General features: G+C 50.3%; 1 protein-coding gene across 2 annotated transcripts; it reads left to right on the forward strand.

Annotated features, from left to right (window-relative positions):
• The first annotated feature begins 454 nt into the window (after nt 1–454).
• Nucleotides 455–19,164, forward strand: RPRD2 (regulation of nuclear pre-mRNA domain containing 2). 2 transcript variants are annotated; one of them, XM_074566329.1, is made up of 11 exons: nt 455–803; nt 7,412–7,541; nt 8,679–8,779; nt 9,894–9,971; nt 11,296–11,348; nt 12,335–12,461; nt 13,354–13,529; nt 14,181–14,466; nt 14,905–15,180; nt 15,465–15,668; nt 16,330–19,164. In XM_074566329.1, the coding sequence occupies exons 1-11, from the start codon at nt 590–592 to the stop codon at nt 18,993–18,995; spliced, it is 4,311 nt and encodes a 1,436-aa protein (XP_074422430.1). In that variant the 5' UTR covers nt 455–589; the 3' UTR covers nt 18,996–19,164. The 2 variants fall into 2 exon arrangements, with proteins under 2 accessions (XP_074422430.1, XP_074422431.1); XM_074566330.1 differs by lacking the exon at nt 9,894–9,971.
• The last annotated feature ends 854 nt before the right edge of the window (nt 19,165–20,018 follow it).

Genomic DNA, 20,018 nt, shown 5'->3' on the forward strand with positions numbered 1-20,018 from the left:
TGCTTATTTTTTTTAAAGCCGCAGCTGTTTTCCAGCCCCGGGGGCTGTACCCAGGCCCCATGCCCCCCGCCCGGCCGGGGGCGGCCGCCATCTTGCGTAGCGGGGGGCGGCACCGCGCACGCGCCGAGGGGCGGGGCCGCGGGGCGCAGGCGCGGCGGGGAGGGGGGCAGGGTGGCGCGTGCGCGGTGACGCGGCGGCGCAGGCGCGGGGCGGGTGGGGGGGGGGCGCCGCGGCGGCCCGTGTGAGGGAGCCCGGCACAAAATGGCGGCGGGGGGGCGGGCGCTGCCTGCGGGGGGGGCCGGCCGGTGACTGCGCCGCCGCCGCTCGCCGCTCCCAGCCGCCGCTCGGGGCAGCTGCGGGGACGGGCCCGACGGGTCCGCGGCCTTGAACGATCGTCCCTCGGGGGGGGGGAGGGGGGGCGGCGCCGCTCGGCCGCCTCCTCTCTTCAGCCCGCCGCGGCTGGGCCGCCGCATTCCCCGCCCCGCCGCGGCGCGGCCCCCGCCGCCTTTCCTAAGGCCGAGAGAGGAACGGGGGGCGCCGCGCCGCCGCCGCCCTCCGCGCGGCCCGGTTGGGCGAGCAGGGCGGGAAGATGGCGGCGGGCGGCGGAGGCGGCGGCCGGGCCTCCTCCTCCTCGGCCGCCGCCTCCTCCTCCTCGGCCGGGGCGCTGGAGGCCTCGCTCGACAGGAAGCTGCAGGCGGTGACCAACACGATGGAGTCCATCCAGGGCCTCTCCTCCTGGTGCCTGGAGAACAAGCGGCACCACAGCACCATCGTCTACCACTGGATGAAGTGGCTGCGCCGCTGTGAGTGCGGGGAAGCGGCCCGGGGCGGGGGCCACACCGGCAGCAGGGGGGGACCGTCCCTTGTGCTCGGGCGAGTGCTCGCCCGCCTCGCCGTGGCCCGGCGTCCCTCGGGGCGAGGACGGGGCGCGAGTGGGCTCCTGCGGTTGGGGGAAGGAGATGAGGTGTGGACAGGGATTTGGGACCCCGCGTCAGGCAGCGAAGTGAAATCTCTGAGGTTTTCTGTCCCCTCGGAAACCGGTTGCGTGGCCTCTGAGCAGCGTTTTTGCTCAGCATCACCTTGTCGCGCCCAGAAAAAAACAAATTGGGTGGCTGCACCTGAACGGCAGCACCTTCGACCTCCCGAGTTCTGCCTGCGCGGGGCCAGGATCTTCTGAAACGTTGTTTTGAGAGCTGGGGGGGGAAGATGGTTAAGCATTGTGGGGTGAGGGACTGTCACTCTCGCCTTCTGCGGGCAAAGCAGCCTGTTGTGGGCACAAATTGGGTGCCAACTCTCGGATTTAGCAAGAGCCCACGGGCGACGCAGCAGTGACCCGTGAGTGGGAAAGTTAATGTTTTCACGAGACTAAACAAGGTGGCATTATCTCCGCTGTCTCGCCGCCACGTGAAGGTTTTGCCTGTTGTCGCAGGAGTTATAAAGTAAGCTTTGCAGTAACGTGAAGATAACGTTCCCATCCCAAAGCGTTGCTCTGGTTTGTGCTAAACCCTCTGTAAAGTTTGGGATAGTTTGTTTTCTCTGTCGAGGCCCTTCTGCAAAGTGCGGAGGGCCCTCTGTCCCCTAGATTTTGATTTGTGTTTTTCCTTGTCCGCGTACTCCTTGGTTAAAGAGAGTGTGGTAAGAGCCTGAGGGCTGCTCTCTGGTCCCTGTGACCTGCTGGTGAGGAGAAGCTGGTCCTGGTCCATCCTGCCTTGCTGTCGTTGTTTGCCTCTCCTGGAAATCCTCTCTCTTCTGACAGCCCTCATCCCCTGGGGGATACTGCAGGTCCATCCTTGGTCCTTTCCTCCCTCTTGCTCTGAGCATGCCCCTCCAAACAAAATCCAGCTCCCATCTCTCCTTGGGATGTGCAGACTCCTCTGGACTTGGCGTCTCTTGTCACAGCTGCCATTTGGCTCCTCTAGGACCTTGGTGAATGTCTTGCTGTAGGTCAGGCTCAGCACAACGCAGCTCCTCATTCCCTGCCTGTACCTCGGGGCAGGTCCTTGCTTTGCCCAGCCGCTCGCCAGGAGCATGAAGCCTTTGTGCGAGTGCAGATCCCCCATGTTTATCGTCCTGCTGGCTCATGGAGCGGAGACTCTGCCCTGGACTCCTGCTGCTTCTCCGTGGCTGACATTCATCTTTCAGCTCCTGGCCAAGGCAGCTGAGCTTCCAGGGACACTGCTTTGATGCTGCCCCTTGCTTCTCCCTTGCACTTCTCCGTTACTCCTTCCCTCCTTCCCAAGCTCATCAAAAGTAATTTAATTGCTCCGACTTGCAGGGCCCTTGCTGCTCTGTTCCTGCCCTGCCAGCTCACGTCCGCTGCTGGTCTGTCATCTCCTGCCCCTCAGCCTGTGGGGGGTACCACAGCCTGGACTTTCTGTTTTATTTTGATGCGAGTGCTTTCAAGGCTGAGAGAGCTGGGGGGGCTCAGCCTGGAGAAGAGAAGGCTCCGCGGAGACCTTGGAGCCCCTTCCAGTCCCTCAAGGGGCTCCAGGAAAGCTGGGGAGGGACTCTGGAGCAGGGAGAGGAGCCATGGGACCAGGGGGAAGGGTTTTCCACTGGAAGAGGGGAGATTGAGATGAGATGTGAGGCAGAAATCCTTTGCTGTGAGGGCGGTGAGCCCCTGGCACAGGTTGCCCAGAGAAGCTGTGGCTGCCCCATCCCTGGAGGGGTTCAAGGCCAGGTTGGACGGGGCTTGGGGCAACCTGGGCTGGTGGGAGGTGTCCCTGCCCAGGGCAGGGAGTGGGATGAGATGGTCCTTAAGGTCCCTTCCTACCCAAACTGTTCCATGATTCCATTGCACAGCCCTCACAAGGATCTCCCCTCAACACCCCTCATGTTTGTCCAAGTACCTCCATAAACATCTTATCACCCTTGACAGCAGCTGTGATGCTGCCGTGCCCTGAGCCCTGATTATTTGGTTACTTCCCCCTTAAATGGAGCTTTCTTCCTGCTTTTCTCTTCATGGTACACTTCATTCTCTGCCCCAAGGACCTTGCAGCCTCTCCGTGTCCTCACACGGTGGGAAGTCGCGGTCCCAACCAGAAGAGTTCAGTGCTAATAATGAAGAGCACAGCTTACTTGGGTGTTCCTTTTCCAGCTTTTAAATATTTTAACTCCAAAGCTTCTACGAACGTGGAAAATCTGCTTTTTCCAGGGAGATCCTTGTGAAGGATGGATGCGGTGGGATCAGGGGCTGTATCTCAGTGCTCTGCCCGGGTGAAGATGAAGGCGCCTGTTTAATCAGGGGAGCAGTGCTTTCATATCTCTTAGATGTTCATCTCTATTAAGTGTGGAACCCTTGAGTAAGGCAGTTCCTGCCCGATGTCCCTCCAGCAATGCCGGTGTGTGGCTGAGGGTGGCTTCTTGCAGGAGGCCTGTAGAAGATGTCAAGTAGTGGGGGGAAATGGGCGTTTTTATTCTTTATCCTCTATAAATCAGAGTAACTAGACATTGGGCTGGCCTGTGGGGCAATTGGTGCTCCTGCCTCAGGCTTTGAAGGGATTTTGCCTGAGTGCTGGAGGTCTCGTGGGTGCTTCTGCCCGGGGGGGTTGGTCAGTCCCTGTCCCCCTGCATGCCCTTGATAGGAAACAGCTGCATTTTGCTGTGAGTATTTCCTAGCATCTGCATTTTACCATATCTCAAAGGATTTTTCTGTGCTTCACTGTTAGATATTTGTTTCGGATGATGTGAAACATCCAGTTTAACCAAAGATGCTGCTATTTGGACAAAGAATTTCGTCCTTTCAGGGAAAAAAAATTAATTATTGCTGGTATTTGGATATGTTGCTGTCAGCATGGGCATCTCCCTTCCTGGGACAAGTTTGTCCTGAGTGTGAGCAGGTCACGGTTGTTGGCCAAGAGCTTCACAATGTTTCTGCGAGGTAACACTGCGATAACTTTACCTCCGGGAAGTTTCTGTTGTGAATCAAGAGCTTTCATGCAGGTGGGTCATCTTGTTGGTGGGTTCATGCGAGGAGCTCTTAAATGCGAGTTAAATTGGATGCATGGCATGCTGGCCATGCGGAGACATCGGTTGGTGGAGCAGGCAGCCATCCTGGAGCTCGGCAAAAAGCTAGGGTGGGCTCAGTTATAAAATTGCCTTTTTCTTGTCTATATTTCCTCTCTGGTTTAAGCCGAGATAGTCTAAGAGTAATTAAGAAGCCGTTCACCCATCAGATGTGGCCAGTTGCATAACGTTGTTGAAACCCCTTGTCCAAAGTGCATTTTGGACCCAAAGGTGCTTCATGCAGTTTGTCCATAGCCTAAGTATTGGTCTAGCATAGATTTTTTTTTTTTTCCCTACTGTGCGATTAGGGTGAATCTTGTTTTATAAATATTAGTTCTAAATTGAGGAGCTAAATTAATTCTGTCTTGGCTGAGGTCTGCGTTCAGCCTTGTGGAATGGTGGTGGAGGTGATGGTGCGAGCCATGCTCCAAGCGTTTGGCATTTCTCTTGAAGTTGGCTCCGGGTTTTTCTGCTGCATTTGAAGGCTGTGTATATGTTGAATTGTTTAAATTAAAGGTTTGTATCTGTTAAGATCTGTTTTCCTTTATGTCATAAGATCTGAAATCAGTGCTATCTCTGCTGGTGGATAACATCGCTGGGATAGAAGGAGCATCCAGTGACCCGCGGGTGAATTAGCAGTGGAGTGCTGGATTTTAATTAAATTGCAGAAACCCCATTTTGATGAGATGATGATCTGATAGATTATTGAGGCTGGCGTTTTGGGGAAAGCTGGCTCCGAATCATTTTGCGAAGCCAGGAGAGTGCAGCACCGCTCCGGTTGGATTTCCAACCCTCCGGGCAGAGCAGAGTGCTCCTGGCTCCGCTTCTCGCTCAAACAAACAAACCCCGGTCTGCTGGGTAAGCACGTTTAGGCTGAAGGTTGTAAATAACAGTTTCTGGTAAGGAAACCTTGGGTTGTGTTTGTTGCTATAAAAGATTATTCTGGGACATGGGAGCAGAGACTCCTTGACACAGCAGCTGCCAGAGAGGTGTTGAAGTAGCCTGGTGGGAATGGTGAAAAATAACATCCAGCAAAAAGTATTTGGAAAATATGTAAGAAGCCGTGAGAAACAGGTGAGAAACCGGCTGCGGTGCTGGGGGAGGCCGGGTTTGGGTCTCGCACTTTGGGCCATCCCGGGGGCTGGCTGTCCCGTTGACCCACTGTGCTGTTCCTGCCCTGCATTTGGGGCTGGACGATGCTTGTTGCTCACCCACCAGTCTGTGGCGACACTCAGTGGGCACCAGCAACGAGCAAGAAGAATCAGTGCCGCTTGCAGGGGCTTGTGGAGTCTCTTCGCTTTGCAGCATCAACCTGTTGAGGATTTGGCGATCAAACCAAACTAAGCCCTTGCATGTGTCCTCAGCTTTGCTTTACTCAGGAGGCTGCCTTCTGTGAAGGATCTCCATTTTGAACAACCACGTCGCTAAATTATCCTTCAGTGTATCAGTAGGTCAGCATGTGTTCCTGGCGTGAGCTTTTAAAGCAAGCTCGCTGACTGCCTGTGCTCGGTGTGTGCTGGACACAGGTCTGCTTCCCTGGTGCCGATTCCTCAGCCGGGATGGAGCCCTCCTGCAGGAAAGGCGTGGGAGAGCACGAGCAAGAATTGTGCACAGAGGTGAATCCCAGAAAGCACCAGCGTTTCATGCCCAGCTTCCCATGGCACACCGTGTCATTCGTGAGCAGGGTTTCTCTGCCTTATAATAAGGCTTTTAAACAATTGCGTTCAGTATGCTAAAAATGAACTAATGCTCGATTTCTGTGGCTACGCTCCTACTTTGATGGACTCCTTGCCAGCAGTCTGATGGTGGCCACTGACCCTCTTCTCCGTGTCGGAGAGGAATATTGGAAAAGAGGGAGGCGATAAAATTTAACAATCAGTTTCCAATAAAAGCATGCGAGCTGACTGCTGGCTGGAAAATACTCATGGGGTGGTTCTTCCTTAGGCACAAATGAGTTTTGTGAAATTCCTGGCTTTATTTCGGGTTGGTTTTGAGCAGGAGGAGATTGAATGGCCATGGTGGGTGGTTTGGGGTTTTCCTGCGACCGGTCGTGAACACGGGAGTGGTGTCAGTCAGGGTAAGCTCCCACCACAGACTCTGGACCAGGGATGATGTTAAGAGTTTCTCGATGGGAAACCCAGAGACCAGGAGAGCTGCGAGGTGCAGTTGTGCCGCGGGAAGAGGCTCTGCCAGAGTAGGGGCAACTGGAAAATGAAGCGGGATAGAGAATGAAGGGATTTGTAGTTAAAAACTCTGATTACTAATGCGGCTGGAAAGGTGGGAGCCTGATAGAGCTCACGGGCACGTGAAACAAAACCGTCTATTGTCAGCATTCCTATATTGAAATCCTCATATTGTGTCATTAAATTAAGTGAAGCGGCTAATTAGCATGTGGATGAGCTTACTGCACTACAAGCGCTGTTACTGGCCGACAGAAGAAGAGGTTTGGTGAAATAATTAAATTCAGAGCTGAGTGTAAGGAGGATCAGAGGTGCGTTGTTTGGAGTCCGGCTGTGGGTGGGAGGTCTGGGTGCAAAGGTCAGCGCCGGCTCGATGGGGACAGGGGAGGTATTTTTGGCAAAATCAGTCTCTGGAGGAGAAGGAATGGGGATCCAGGGTCCTTTGTGGGCCGCACAAAAGCTGGCGTTAAATTGCACGATGGAAAGAGCCATCCAGGCAGTCGCCTCCAAGGAACTGGCAGCGCTTTTTAAACATATCAATAAACGTTGCTTTATTAATAGGAGGCATTTAAAGGGATGTGGAGAAGGTCTCTCCCTGTCTGTAGTAAGGGCCTTCTGGACAGCCATGAACATAGGTACGTGCCTGGTAAAACCTCCCTGACAATGCTGCCGATCTTAGAGATGATTTCAAGCTATTGCAGCTTAAAAAAAGGGAGATTTATACATGGTGTTTCTTAGAGGCCACTTATTCACATTTTCTAAGTTATTAAACAAGAGATTGCACGGAGTCAGTAGGCAAATGGAGTGATGCTGGAGCTTCAGAGACCAGACCAGCCACACAGTCTGGAGTGGTTGCAGAAGTTCGTGCCGTTTTGTGTTCGGCCTCTTACCGTGGGCGATGCTGATCTTTCTGGCTGTGCAGTCCCTTTCCCAGCACGGGTATTGTAGAAATAGCACAGGGTCGATGGCTTTTTGTGTCCTTTCTAAGCCAGAGTCAAGGCTTGACGTTAACAAACATGATTTAGTTTTTGGGAAGATCTGGAAACGGTTTGTAAATTGAAGATTTCCTCTCGACTCCCCAGTTTTGACTGTTGGACTTGCCCGTTGGACGCACTGTTGACAGAAATGCTGAAAAAAACCCCTAAAGCAGGCATTTAAATGTTGTTACCAAAACGCGTCTGACGTGACTACTTGATGATGAATCTGAATTTTGTTTCTGTCTTTAGCTGCCTTTCCTCATCGACTGAACCTTTTTTACTTGGCCAATGATGTCATACAGAACTGCAAGAGAAAAAATGCAATTGTTTTTCGTGATACGTTTGCAGAAGTGCTTCCTGAAGCTGCTTCGCTAGTGAAGTAAGTAACGGTGTGTTGGAAGGCTGAATGGCTCAAAGTCGGATTTTTCTTCTGACATCTCAAACTCTCTAGGGACATCAGCAAAATTCAAAATTTCAAGGATTTTGTTCATACAACTGTGTGGGTTTGAGCTTTTCTACAAGGAGCGTGCTAGAGCTGGCTTTTAATTTGTGTGGGGGTCTCATTTGAGTAAAATTATCCTGTGAAGTGGTGCGAGGGGTGAGTCTTGCACCAATAGGTGCATGTCCTGTAGCTCTGTAGGCACCGGTGGCTCGTGCTGCTGGTGGCAGACTCAGGGAAGTGCTCGCAGCAAGGAGGGGTGTGACAAGACAGGGAGGAAGAGGAGGAGGTCTTTGTGATCTCCAGGGATCTGCCTGTGGTCGACCACCATGAGAACAAGCATCGCAGATGCCAGTCTAATCCCTGCCTGGCTCCTGTGAGCTTCTCTCTGGCTCCTGTGCTGCTGAAATGTTAATTCCCTTCAAGGTAACGCGTTCTCAAAGGTGGTTTTGTGCCCTGCTGGAAATCGGGGACTTTAATTCATGAGAGTAACGTGGGCTGAAAAGGCCTTGCGCTGGCACGTGTCCAGGAGCCCTGTCCCATCGTTACTGCAGGGTGCCTTGCTGCCCTTCATTCTGGTTCCGAATCTTCCTCTAACCAGATGGTCCTTAAGGGGCAGGACGTAGTAAAAATACACAGCAGCTCCTTAGTAGTAACACGATGTTGCTGGTCTGTGTGTCTGTGGAATGGAAAAAGGCAGATGGTTGAACGTAGCATGAGGCAGGGAAAAGGTTAAAGTTGGACTGCTCATTAGCTTTAATTTAAATGTAAGTTGCCAGAAGAGAGAGTTGAAAATACCATTAATAGATGCCAACAATGAGGAGGAGGGAGAAAAAATTCTGGGAGTATCAGCTACCAAAGCAAAAGAGAGAAGAAAGCATTACTTGCTGTCTTGGTCTCGCTTGGACCCCTTGCAGCAGAACTAAAGCCGTCACCTGGACAGAGAACTTCCCAGTCTGAAGGGTCTTTTAAAGTTTTGATTTAAATACATAATTATTTACATCATTATCCATTCTAGAATCACAAGAAATTACAGTGTTGGGGAGAAGGAGTACCCAATGTGCTCTTCTTTTTCAGGGATCCATCTGTTTCCAAATCTATCGAAAGAATCTTCAAAATCTGGGAGGACAGAAACGTGTACCCTGAGGAAACCATTTTGGCACTAAAAGAAGCTCTGAGTAAGTTGCTTACGCTTTGCATTTCTCACCTTCCAAACTAATGCCTGGAATCGCTGAGTAAAATGAGTTTATTGTGTGTATCTGTTCTTTCTGCATTTGCACCTCACGCAGACTTTTAAAATAGCGAGGTGTAGTGTGTGAGCAGCACTGAATTCATCTGCTTCACGTTTTTTGTACCTTTCCAAAGGCAGCTCTGAATCCTTTCACGTACGCTGGAGCTGTTCCAGCCGAGAGTAAACAGAAGGTGAAGTGGTCCTGCAGGCCCTGAACAGGGTGCCCTGGTAGAGGGCTTGTGTCCCTGGCTCTACCTTTGAGTCCCTTTTAGCAATAAGTTGTTTTTACTAATAATATTTGTGGTGTAGAAAAGAGGCTGGAAGCAAAGCTGGAGGGTGAAGTGTCCTCACGTACTTACGAAAGAGCTCTGCTTAAAAGCTGAAATGGCTAATGTTAACGGGAAACACGTGTAGTCAGTTAAAACCAGAAATTAGCCGATACTCAAATACTTGATGGAAATTAGTCCACGTTTCTGTTTTACTTGGTAACATCATTAAGAGCTAAAGGTGCTTCAGGAAATCCTCACGTGTGGTTTTGAGAGCCAGTTGTTGTCCCGGCAGGAGAAACGCGGTGTCTCGGGTTCAGGCTTTGGCATGTGAAGAGGCTTCCGTTGGGTGTTGCATGTTGAGAAGTGAAGTTTATGTGCGTGTTCTGAAATCTCTAATTTTTGTTACTTGAAACCAAAAATATTTCAGATTATTTATAAATTAGGTACTGTGGCTGTTTTCCCGACTTGCGTTACTTGCCTGTTGAACACTAAAAGTCTACCTAAAGAGCCGAGCGGTATAGTTTTATTTTTAGATGCCTTATGTTTTTTCCTTTTTACTGTAAGGGCAAACAGAAACTTGATTTAAAAATGGAAGACCACCCCACAGGTTGCTGTATTCCTGAGTAAACTTGGGTTCTCTTGGGCATCCAGCAGCTCCTCTAAGGAAGTTGGTCTAGGTGTTTTAAAACAAATTTCTGTTCACTCTTTTACCGTGCAACCGTACGGCACCACAAACCAGATTGGTGAAGGAATCCCATAATGCCAGACTGCAAAAAATGAAATGTTTTCCAGGTACCACTTTCAAAACTCAGAAGCAGCTGAAAGAAACTCTGAACAAACAACCGAATAAGCCGTGGAAGAAATCGCAAAGTAAGGAAACAATGTGAACTCTCTGAACTAATGTAGAAATTGCCTTCTTGAGGAAGAAAGAAAGGCTCGCCCGAACCGGGCAAAGTACCTGGACTAAAACACGAGCCAGCATGCGTCTTCCAGGCTTGTAAAGCTCCTTACAGACTAATATGTAAAGCACCAAGGAGTTGTTGCTAGAGAACCACTTTTTAAAGGAATGAAGTATGAAAATAAAATAAAAAATAAATCTTTATGAGAGCAGAGGCTATGACCAGCAGAGGAAAGAGCTGGTGGAACCTCTTGGAAACTGGCATTAGACTATTCAGAGATGGCGAGAAGACAGACAGAACCGTGTGCTTTGGCAGCAGAAGGTGGACACTACCTTCGTGCTCGGGAACACATCTTCAACACCAAACTAGGTGCTAGAATAAAAGAAAACTGGAAGCTGGCAGTGCAGATAACGAACTGTTCCGTCCAACAGTACCGGGAGTGCAGTCTAGCAGGAAATGCATTTATAATATACCAGTTTTACTAATCTCATTATCCGATAGAGCCTTGAACGGTCCGTAAAGTGAGATGGTGGAAGGTTAGGTGTGAGATGTGGTGTGCACCCGCCTGTACAAGTGCTGAGATCAGAAGGTTAACAAAAGAGTTTATTACTTGGCTTAACATCACAAGCTGCTTTCCCAAACAAAAATGTGCTGTATTCAGCATGGATGAAGGGTTTAGCATTTTGCTTCTTATCAGATGTTTCTTCTGTTTTGTCCAGAAACCAATGGATTTAGTGTCTCTTGACAGTGGGATTCATTCCCCCGTCTCTGTTAATAAGATGTCAGAATAAAGGCGCAAGAGTTTTCAGGGTTAAAAGCATGATTAGGCCTAGTAAGTGCAGCAGGGAGACCTCGTCTGAAGGAAACGCTGGGGTGCCCGTGTCAGCTCTAAGTTTGTCACTTAGGAAATAATATTACCTTCCTTGTAGAGAGGCATAAACTCCTCAGGTGTTAAATCAACCCTTGCAGGGACTTGTCCTCACAATGGTAGAGCTGGACAAGGTATGCACAGTAAATTTTTATAGCATGTTTGGAAAAAAAAAAAAAAGGCAATCGTATAATTTGTTGACCTCAGTCAAAATCTAGTTGCACGTGATCGGGTCCTGTTTAGCTAATGGAAAGCCAGAGCATTGAGGGTCATCTGTGTGGAGCGGAAAACATAAAGAGTAACAACAGCTTGCGAGTCTTTCATTGAATTACGTTAAAGTATTTTCTATTAGAACTGCCTTTTGTGACTTACTTTTAGCTGGGGTGTAGTTCCTTAGTTTCTTTATACTTTTTCTTTATTCCAACAGCATCCACGAACCCGAAAGCTGCTTTGAAGTCCAAGATTGTTGCTGAATTCAGAGTAAGTCTGCGAGCGGAAATATTCTGTTGCACTAACCTCCGTCCTTGGGCTGTAGCTTAAGTCCCCGGGTCCTGTGCTTCAAGGGGCTGGCTGTTAACGTGCAGTCAGATCCTCGAAATGGAGGGGGAGTTTAGGGGAGCTGTTGTGGTTTAACGCCAGCCAGCAGCTAGGACCACTCACATCCCCTCCGTCCCTGCAGTAGGCTAGGGAGAAAAGGAGGAAAAAATACCTTGTGGGTTGAGATAAAAGCATTTTAATAGAACAGTAAGGTAATAATAACGGTAAAAGAATATACAAAATAAGCGATGCAGTACGGTTGCTCTCGCCACCCAGTGATGGGTTGCCCAGCCCGTCCCGAGCAGCGATCATGGATCCCTGCACCCCGGCCAACCCCCGTTTATATACTGAGCATGGTGTCTGTGATACGGAATATTCCTCTGGCCAGCTTGTCCTGTCCGTGCTTCATCTCAGCTTCTACGGGAAGCTGAAAAAGTGCTTAATTTAATATAAACATTACTTAGCAATAACCAAAATGGTGTTAACAGCATTCTTCTCCTACTACATCCAAAACATGGCAGCTACTAGGAGGGAGATTAACTCTCTCCCAGCTGAAACCTAGGCAGGTGGCTGAGGAGTTGGTAGCAAGAAAATGATCTAAATTAGGTGCCCCGAAGGAGTGTGGTGTGTTAATAAAATGCATGGACACCAGTAGAGTTAAAAAAAGGAAAAGAAAAAAGGCCTGTGCCTACTCTTAGCAATCATAGCCAGAATTACAGCCCTTCCTTGAGCCCGAGTGCACTGAGCTGTATGACTTGAGGCTAAAATTCCAGAGATTGGCACAGTTTGTGTCTGCTCTTGTTTGGAAATGGTCTTGAAACGGAGCGTTATTTGTCGCTGAAGCAGGTCTGTGCAGTAAGCTCTGTGCAGCCAGGCTTCTCTTCTGTGGAATGTGATGAGGATGCTTTTCTTATTTGGTTATTTTTCAGCCACAGTCTCTCATTGATGAACTGCTACTGTATAAGCGCTCGGAAGACCAGATAGAACTGAAAGAGAAGCAGCTTTCCACTATGAGAGTGGATGTATGCAGCACTGAAACACTTAAATGCTTAAAAGGTAAAGACAGTGTAGAAGATACAAAACCCAAATTAGTTGAAGGAGGTGCAAATACGTATTCTGACAGTTGTAGGAGCAACATCATTCTGTTGAGCTTAGACCAGAAATCAGACTGTTGGTAAAATGCCAAAATTTCAAAGTGCGGTTAAGAACCGCTAAGCAGGAGCCTAAAACTGTTGGTTTAGGTTAACAGGTTAATTTGAACCTGCTCCTAGGAACCTGCAGATACAGAGCTCAAACAAAGCAGCAATGATGATGTATTTTGTACTCTTCAGACATACCCTCATATACTGTTAAAACATGCATTGTTCCTAATTCCAAACCCCTTAAATAATTACGGATTTAAGTTAGTTAAGGCATCCATCAATGGCTATAGTTTGAGAATGCCAACTGTGAGTCCAATAGCAAGCAGCACATATTGGGGGTGAATGAAGTGCGTTACCTTGAGCCATATTAACAGGAAATTTAATTGTAAAACGGTAGATAGCTCTAGCTGTGCTTGGTAATCCGTGACTGCAGTCTTTGAAAATGGTTACAGTCATAGATGTTGTGACCCCCGGTGATGTTAGGAACCCTTGGAATATGGTAACGAAGGAAAAATAAAACTCAAGATCTTTGCCTCTTCCGAAATGAAAGTTGAAAGAGTAAAATTTTACACTTCTATGTCTTGAATTTATTTATCACTAATAACTAGTTCGAAACCAATATAGACTACTAGCAACTTGGCCTCTTGTTTTTAATGGATACCGGTAGATGAACTGGGGAGTGTATGGTGGGTTGCAGTGTCCCTTGTCTGAACTTCCCAGTTGCTGCTGTTGGGGCTGTGTTTCTGAGCGCGGATTTCCCATTTGGCAGGTGGCAGCTTATTTACATGGTGTTAATCTCCTTGCAGACAAAACAGGAGGAAAGAAATTCTCCAAGGAGTTTGAAGAAGCAAGTTCAAAGCTGGAAGAGTTTGTAAATGGCTTAGACAAGCAAGTGAAAAATGGCCCCTCTCTCACTGAAGCACTGGAGAATGCCGGTATATTTTATGAAGCGCAGTATAAGGAGGTCAAGGTGGTGGCAAATGTAAGTGTGCTGTTCCTCCATCCCCCTCAGGCAAATCGATGTCCGCCCGTGTCTGCTGAGCATCTCGGAGGCTAGAAACTCAGTATCTCTATTGACAAATGAAGAAGTTTGGTGTGATGGTCATACAAATGGTTTCAAAAGAGAGCACGGTTGAGATGTCAGGCAAGAAAAGGAGATGCTACAAAAATCCGTGGGTCAGAGCTCAATTCTTGTACGTTGCTGGAATTTTGTAGCCCCTCTGCATCTTTAAACAGGGACAAAATTACGGTTCGTCTAACAAATCCTGAGTTCTAGAAACTGCACAAGTTGTGATCAGTATGCGAACTAGATAAAGAAAGAATTCAGCATTGTAAAAACAACCAATCCCCCCTAACCCTACCAAAAAAAAGGCAACGTATTTATTAGAAAACATTTTTTTAGTGAAAACTGTTATAAGTCACTGGAAGAAAGGTTTCACCTTCCCCTTTTTTTGTGGTCGCTGCTCTACAAGTCACTGAAAAGTTGAGTTCTTAGAGCAGAGCTTTCCCTGCAGGGTGCAGGTAATTCAAAGTGCTTTTCTAAGGCTGTGTGTTACTTTTGTTACGGAAGTGATGGCAGCATCATGCTCTCTTCAGATAAGAGATACTCAGTCCGATGTCCTTTCCTTCTTAGGCTTATAAAACATTTGCCAATCGAGTGAGCAATCTAAAGAAAAAGCTAGACCAGTTGAAAGCAACGCTTCCCGATCCAGAGGAGTCTCCGGTTCCTTCTCCAAGTATGGACGCCCCATCGCCAACGGGCTCCGAGTCTCCTTTCCAGGGGATGGGGGAGGAGGACAGCTCCCGCTCTCCGGTGGTTGGAAGCCGCAAGATGATATCTCCAGAGCCTGTGACAGATAATCGGGATGTGGAAGACATGGAGCTCTCTGATGTGGAGGATGATACATCTAAAATTATTGGTACGTTCTGCGGGAGTAATTTTTGTGTGGAAATTACATTGAGAGAAAGCAGCCCTTTCAAGCCTCATCTGGGATGTAGCGCAGGCACAAAGCCCTTGTTGGGCTGCAGATTGGTACTGTCGGGTTTCCATCTCCTGCCCACGAGCAGGAAAGTCCTGATTTAGCTGTGATTGTTCCCATCTCCCAGACCACTCATGGAATACGCTTTTACATAGCCTTCGGGAATCAGACCTACCATGCCTAATGATGAGTATCCCCTTGAAAATCTTGTACCCTAAGTAATACTTTGGGGACAGAGAATTCCAGAATGGTTTGGGTTGGAAGGGATTTTTAAACGCCATCTAGTCCATCCCCCCTGCCATAAGCATGGACATCTCCCACTAGATCAGGTTGCTCAGAGTGACAGTTTTGGTCTTGTTCTCCCCCTCTCTGATGCAGTGGAAGAGAGGAAGGAGAAGCAGACTGCTCCAGCTTCGGCCCCCGCCAAGGCTGAAAGTGTCCCCAAAGCAGCGCCGTCTACCCCGGCGGCAGGCACAACCTCGGTGACAGTGACAACACCTGCCCAGACTCCTGCGACTCCCCCGGCTCCCAAGGCGGTGAGCGCAGCACCCGTCCCTCCATCGCCAGCACTAGCGTTGCCCAACCTGGCCAACGTGGACCTGGCCAAGATCAGCTCCATTCTGAGCAGTTTAACGTCTGTAATGAAAAATACAGGTGAGTGCTGAAGCAGTGCTGGCCCAGGTGTTTGCTTAATGGAGCTAAAAATGTAGTTTTGTTTTGTAATCTTTTCGTGCTTTAATTGTGAAAATAAACGTGAATGAGTTACTACTTGAAAAGATCTGACTCGGTCTCTCTGACGCACAGCTGTTGGCTTTGTGAGCCTCTCCTCGCTCACGCTCAGTGAAGCTCTGCTGCGGTTGTATTTGTGGAAAATTTGAGCCAAAAAAAGCTTCTGTTAACAAAGCAACATAGATGAGTGGTGTGTGCTTCCATCCTAGGTGTCAGTCCCGCCTCGAGACCTTCTCCGGGAACCCCGACGAGCCCAACAGCTCTTACCAGTGGCCTAAAGACTTCTGTCATGGGGACTCCATCTGCTCCTTCCAACCCGTTAGCAAATATTCTCTCCAAAGTTGAAATAACTCCCGAAAGTATTTTGTCCGCTCTCTCCAAAACCCAGACTCAGACTGCACCAGCATTGCAAGGTACCACTGTGGGTTTTGAGGGAGTGGCTGACTCTGTGTTTGGTGGCAGTGGCTGCACTGAAATGTGCCGTTGTGCTTATCCTAAAAGGAAAATGAAGGGAGAAAAACTTACTTGGAATGTATTACGTCTTTGGCAAATGCAGATGGCTTTTTCTCAGGTAGCATATATGTTACAGACCACTGAATTTTATTACTTTCTGTACGTCTTTGTATCTTTGCCGTGACCGAAGCGCACTTATCCAGGAGGACAGGAGCCCACAACAGGTCTTTGTGGTTTCCCTGCGCTCCCGAGAGCGCTTCTTTAGAGCAGAAACCTTCCCAGAGGTGCACTCCTGCTTCTGCACCTTGCGTGTGTAACCCCGATCGGTAGCACCATGTTTTTCACACCTGGCTACAAAGCCAGGCTGAGTTATTGCCCAGCTTACTCGGATGTATGTTGTAATTTATAAATCAATCTGAGCCTTTGGCAAAAGTTCAGTGGGTGTTAACTTCAATATTAATGCAGCAAAATCCAATCATTTTCCTGGCTAAAACACGAAGTCGTTTTAAGGAATGACATTTGCCGTACAAATATGGAAACCTTTCCCTGGTCGGCAGCTCGGGTTGCCTCGCCTCTTACCCAAATACCTGACTGCAGCGTTCCTTTTTTTTTTTTCCCCAGGTTTGTCATCCTTACTTCAGAGTGTTGCTGGAAATACCGTTCAGTCAAGTGAAACTGCGGCGCAGAGCACTTCAGCATCACCAGCCAACACGACTGTTCCTTGCGTGAAGGGGAGGAATATTCCTTCCAATACTCAGTCCTTTATATCCAAGAGTTTTGGTTATTCTCCAAACTCGTCTGCTGCTGAGGTTTCCTCAACTTCAGTTAATAAGGCTCCCGTTGGACATACCCCAGGGCTGTCGAGCTCCAGTTTTAAGCCGCCAACCAATTCCCTGGGATTTCCCAGTTCCCACCCTCCCACTCCTTCTTCCCTTTTGCCAACAGAAACCTCACTGGGTCAATCCTCTGAAATTTCAAAAGCGAAGCTGGAATCGGAACCCCCTTCTCCAAGCCTGGAGATGAAGATACACAATTTCCTGAAGGGAAATCCCGGTTTCAGCGGTCTGAACTTGAATATTCCAATTCTCAGCAGCTTAGGGTCCAGCATCGCAACGGAAAGTCACGCATCTGACTTCCAGCGTGGTCCTACCAGCACTTCCATGGACAATGTGGACGGAACACCGGTGCGCGACGAGCGAAGCGGGACGCCCACCCAGGATGAGATGATGGACAAGCCGACGTCGAGCAACGTCGACACCATCTCCCTGCTGTCGAAAATCATGAGCCCCGGTTCTTCAACTCCCAGCAGCACCAGGTCACCTCTTCAGAGCCGGGACGACGGATATCCCCAGGAACTTCCCAATTCCGTGCACACCTACCGGCCCTTCGGCCTCGGCAGAGACTCTCCGGCTGGCCTCTACAAGCAGTCTGCAGACAGCATGGAGATACCCTCCTCCTTAATGGACTCCTCCCAGGAGAAGTTTTACCCCGACACTTCTTTTCAAGAAGACGAAGATTACCGCGACTTCGATTACTCCGGCCCGCCGCCATCGGCCATGCTAAACCTGGAGAAGAAACCCGCCAAGTCTATCTTAAAATCCAGTAAACTCTCTGAAGCTGCAGAGTACCAGCCGGTCCTGTCCAACTACGGGCAAAGAGCGCAGGAGTTTGGCATGAAGTCGTCCTTCCCGCAGTCAATGAGGTCTATTCTGGAGCAGAGCGAGAGCTGCGACCCGCTGGCATCCTCCCCGGGGATGTACGGGAGCTACAGCCTCCGGGGAAACGACTCCACCTCTGACGGCTCCCCTTCGCCCAGCAAGAACGACGTGTTTTTCACGCCGGACTCCAATCACAACAACTTAACGAAATCGGTGGTGCACTCTGGCATCTCACAGAAGCAATACCCAGACTCGCCCCACTCGATGCCCCACCGCTCGCTTTTCTCCCCTCCCAACGCCATCTCCAGCCCCGCAGGCAGAGCCCCCGCGGTGAGTGTGGAGAAATCCTTGGGTTCTTCCATTTCTGCCACCTCGACCATCGAATTCAAGAACATGCTCAAAAACGCCTCCCGTAAACCTTCCGAGGAGAAGCATTTTGGCCAGATTTCCAAAAGTAGCTCTGGTGAGGGGGTGAGTTTATCCGGAGCTGCCAAGGGCGAGCCGCAGCCGCCGGAGGAACACTACCGCATAGAGACCAGGGTCTCCTCCTCCTGCTTGGACTTGCCCGACAGCACCGAGGAGAAAGGGGCCCCCATTGAAACACTGGGTTACCACAACGCCTCCACCCGGGGGATGTCAGGAGAGCCCATCCAGACGGTGGAATCCATCCGGGTGCTGGGGAAGGGGAACAGAGGACACGGGCGAGAGGCGAGCCGAGCGGCGGGGTGGTTCGAGATGAGCGGCAGGGGAAATGCCTTCGATAACGGGCCCTCGGGGACGTCGGAGCTGCCAGGCATGGGGGGGTTCCCGCCCCCCTATAAGGAGCACGTGCCCCCTTTCCAGGAGAGCGTCAACAACTTCCGAACGAATAACTTCAGCCCCGCTTTTGAGCACCATATGCCACCGCCACCGCCCCTCGCGCCGCCTCCCATGGAGCACGGGACTCCCTTCCAACGGGAGCCGGTGGGGCCGCCCGCCGGCCCCCCGCCTGCCCCCCCAAAGGACCACGGCGGCCTCTTCCCGAGGGACCACCCGGTCCCTCCCCGCATGGCGGCGGTGGATCACACCAACCCCTTCTCCAAGGAAACGTCTGCTCCCCTCTCCCTGCCCCACGGCGTCCCACCGCCTCCCTCCGTCGAGCACGCCGGGGTCCCCTTCCCCACGCCACCCCCGCCGCCCCCCGTACCCGGGGACCACGCCGGCGTCCCCTTCCCGGCCCAGCCGCCCCCCACAGGGGAACACGCCGCCGGCGTCGCCTTCCCCAAGGAGCACGGTACCATCCACCAAGGGACGATGAAAGAGCATTTTGCCGTCGCCCGGGAGCCGGGGGGGGCTCAACCCCAACAGCAGCGGGACCACACTGCGGCCCCCCGCTCCCGCGAGGCCATGGGCATGGCCCCCCTCTCCAGGGAGCAGCTGGCGGGGGGCACCACCCGCCCCATGGCACCCCCGCCCCACCGGGATGCCGGGGGGGTGCTGGTCAGGACCCCCCGGGCCGACTTCAGACCCCGAGAGCCCTTCGTAAGCAGAGACCCCTTCCATAGCCTGAAAAGGCCCCGGCCGCCATTCGGGAGGGGGGGAGCCCCCTTTTTTGCCCCAAAACGCCCCTTTTTCCCCCCCAGGTACTGAAGCAGCTGCCCCCCCCTCCCCAGCGAAGGCCCCCGGATGCTATGCGGAGCAGCCGAGTAGCGCTTTCACTTGGTTTTTTTTTTTTTCCTTCCATATTTTCTTTTTTTTTTTTTTCCTTCTTTCCCTCCCCAGCCCCATAACCTTCTCCTAAATTAAATATTCTGTAATATTTTTTTTTCTTTTTGGTTGGTTATTTCCCCCCACCCCCCCCCATTGGTGCGAAACTAGAGAAAAAAAAGAAAAAAAAAAGTTTTAACAAAAAGAAGCGTTGCTGTTGAAATAAAAACTCTTCCAGTAGTAGTTTAAAAAGCTTAAAAAAAAAAAAAAACACAAAAAAGAAAAAAATCCTAAAAAAACGGCAAGGAAAGGTGACGCGTGCTGTTGGGATGATGTTTTTTAGCCCATTTCCCCAATAGCTGCCGCAGGGCAGGGTGCTGGCGGGGGGGGCCAGAGACCCCCCCCCACCCCTCCTGTGCCTTCCTCTGCTGCTCCCCCTCTGGCAAAAACCACCCAAAAAAAGGCAAAAAAAAAAAAAATATATATGTAACCCACCTGAGGATGATACCTGGTGCCAGGGCCTGTCGCCCCCCCCCCCGCCGGCTCACCTGGAAGGACCTGTGTCTGTTGGTTGGTTTTTGGTTTAATTTGGGGGTTTTTTGGGGTTTGTTTTTTTTTTTTTCCTCTCCCTTCCCCCCCCTGGGAACACTGTTGACTTTCTACGTGTGTGTATATAAAATAATCACTTTTTAATTCCATCTGGGATCGTTCATGTGGCGCAGACGGAGCCCGGGGGTGGCTCAGGGCGCTGTACCCTCCCCCGCCAGGGCCGCCCCAGCGGCTTTTATATGAAGTTGGAATTTTACTTGATTTATTTTAATTTTTTTTTGTTGTTCTGGTTTTTTTTTTGTTTGTTTTTGGTTTTTTTTTTTAGTTGCTAGACTCCATCATATATGTTTGATAAAGGTGTAGGGTTAAATATCTACATAAAAATTACAAAAAAAAACGAGGTGGTGGCGGATCTTT

Source organism: Larus michahellis, chromosome 24 (genome assembly GCF_964199755.1).
Source record: "Larus michahellis chromosome 24, bLarMic1.1, whole genome shotgun sequence".
Lineage (NCBI taxonomy): Eukaryota > Metazoa > Chordata > Aves > Charadriiformes > Laridae > Larus > Larus michahellis.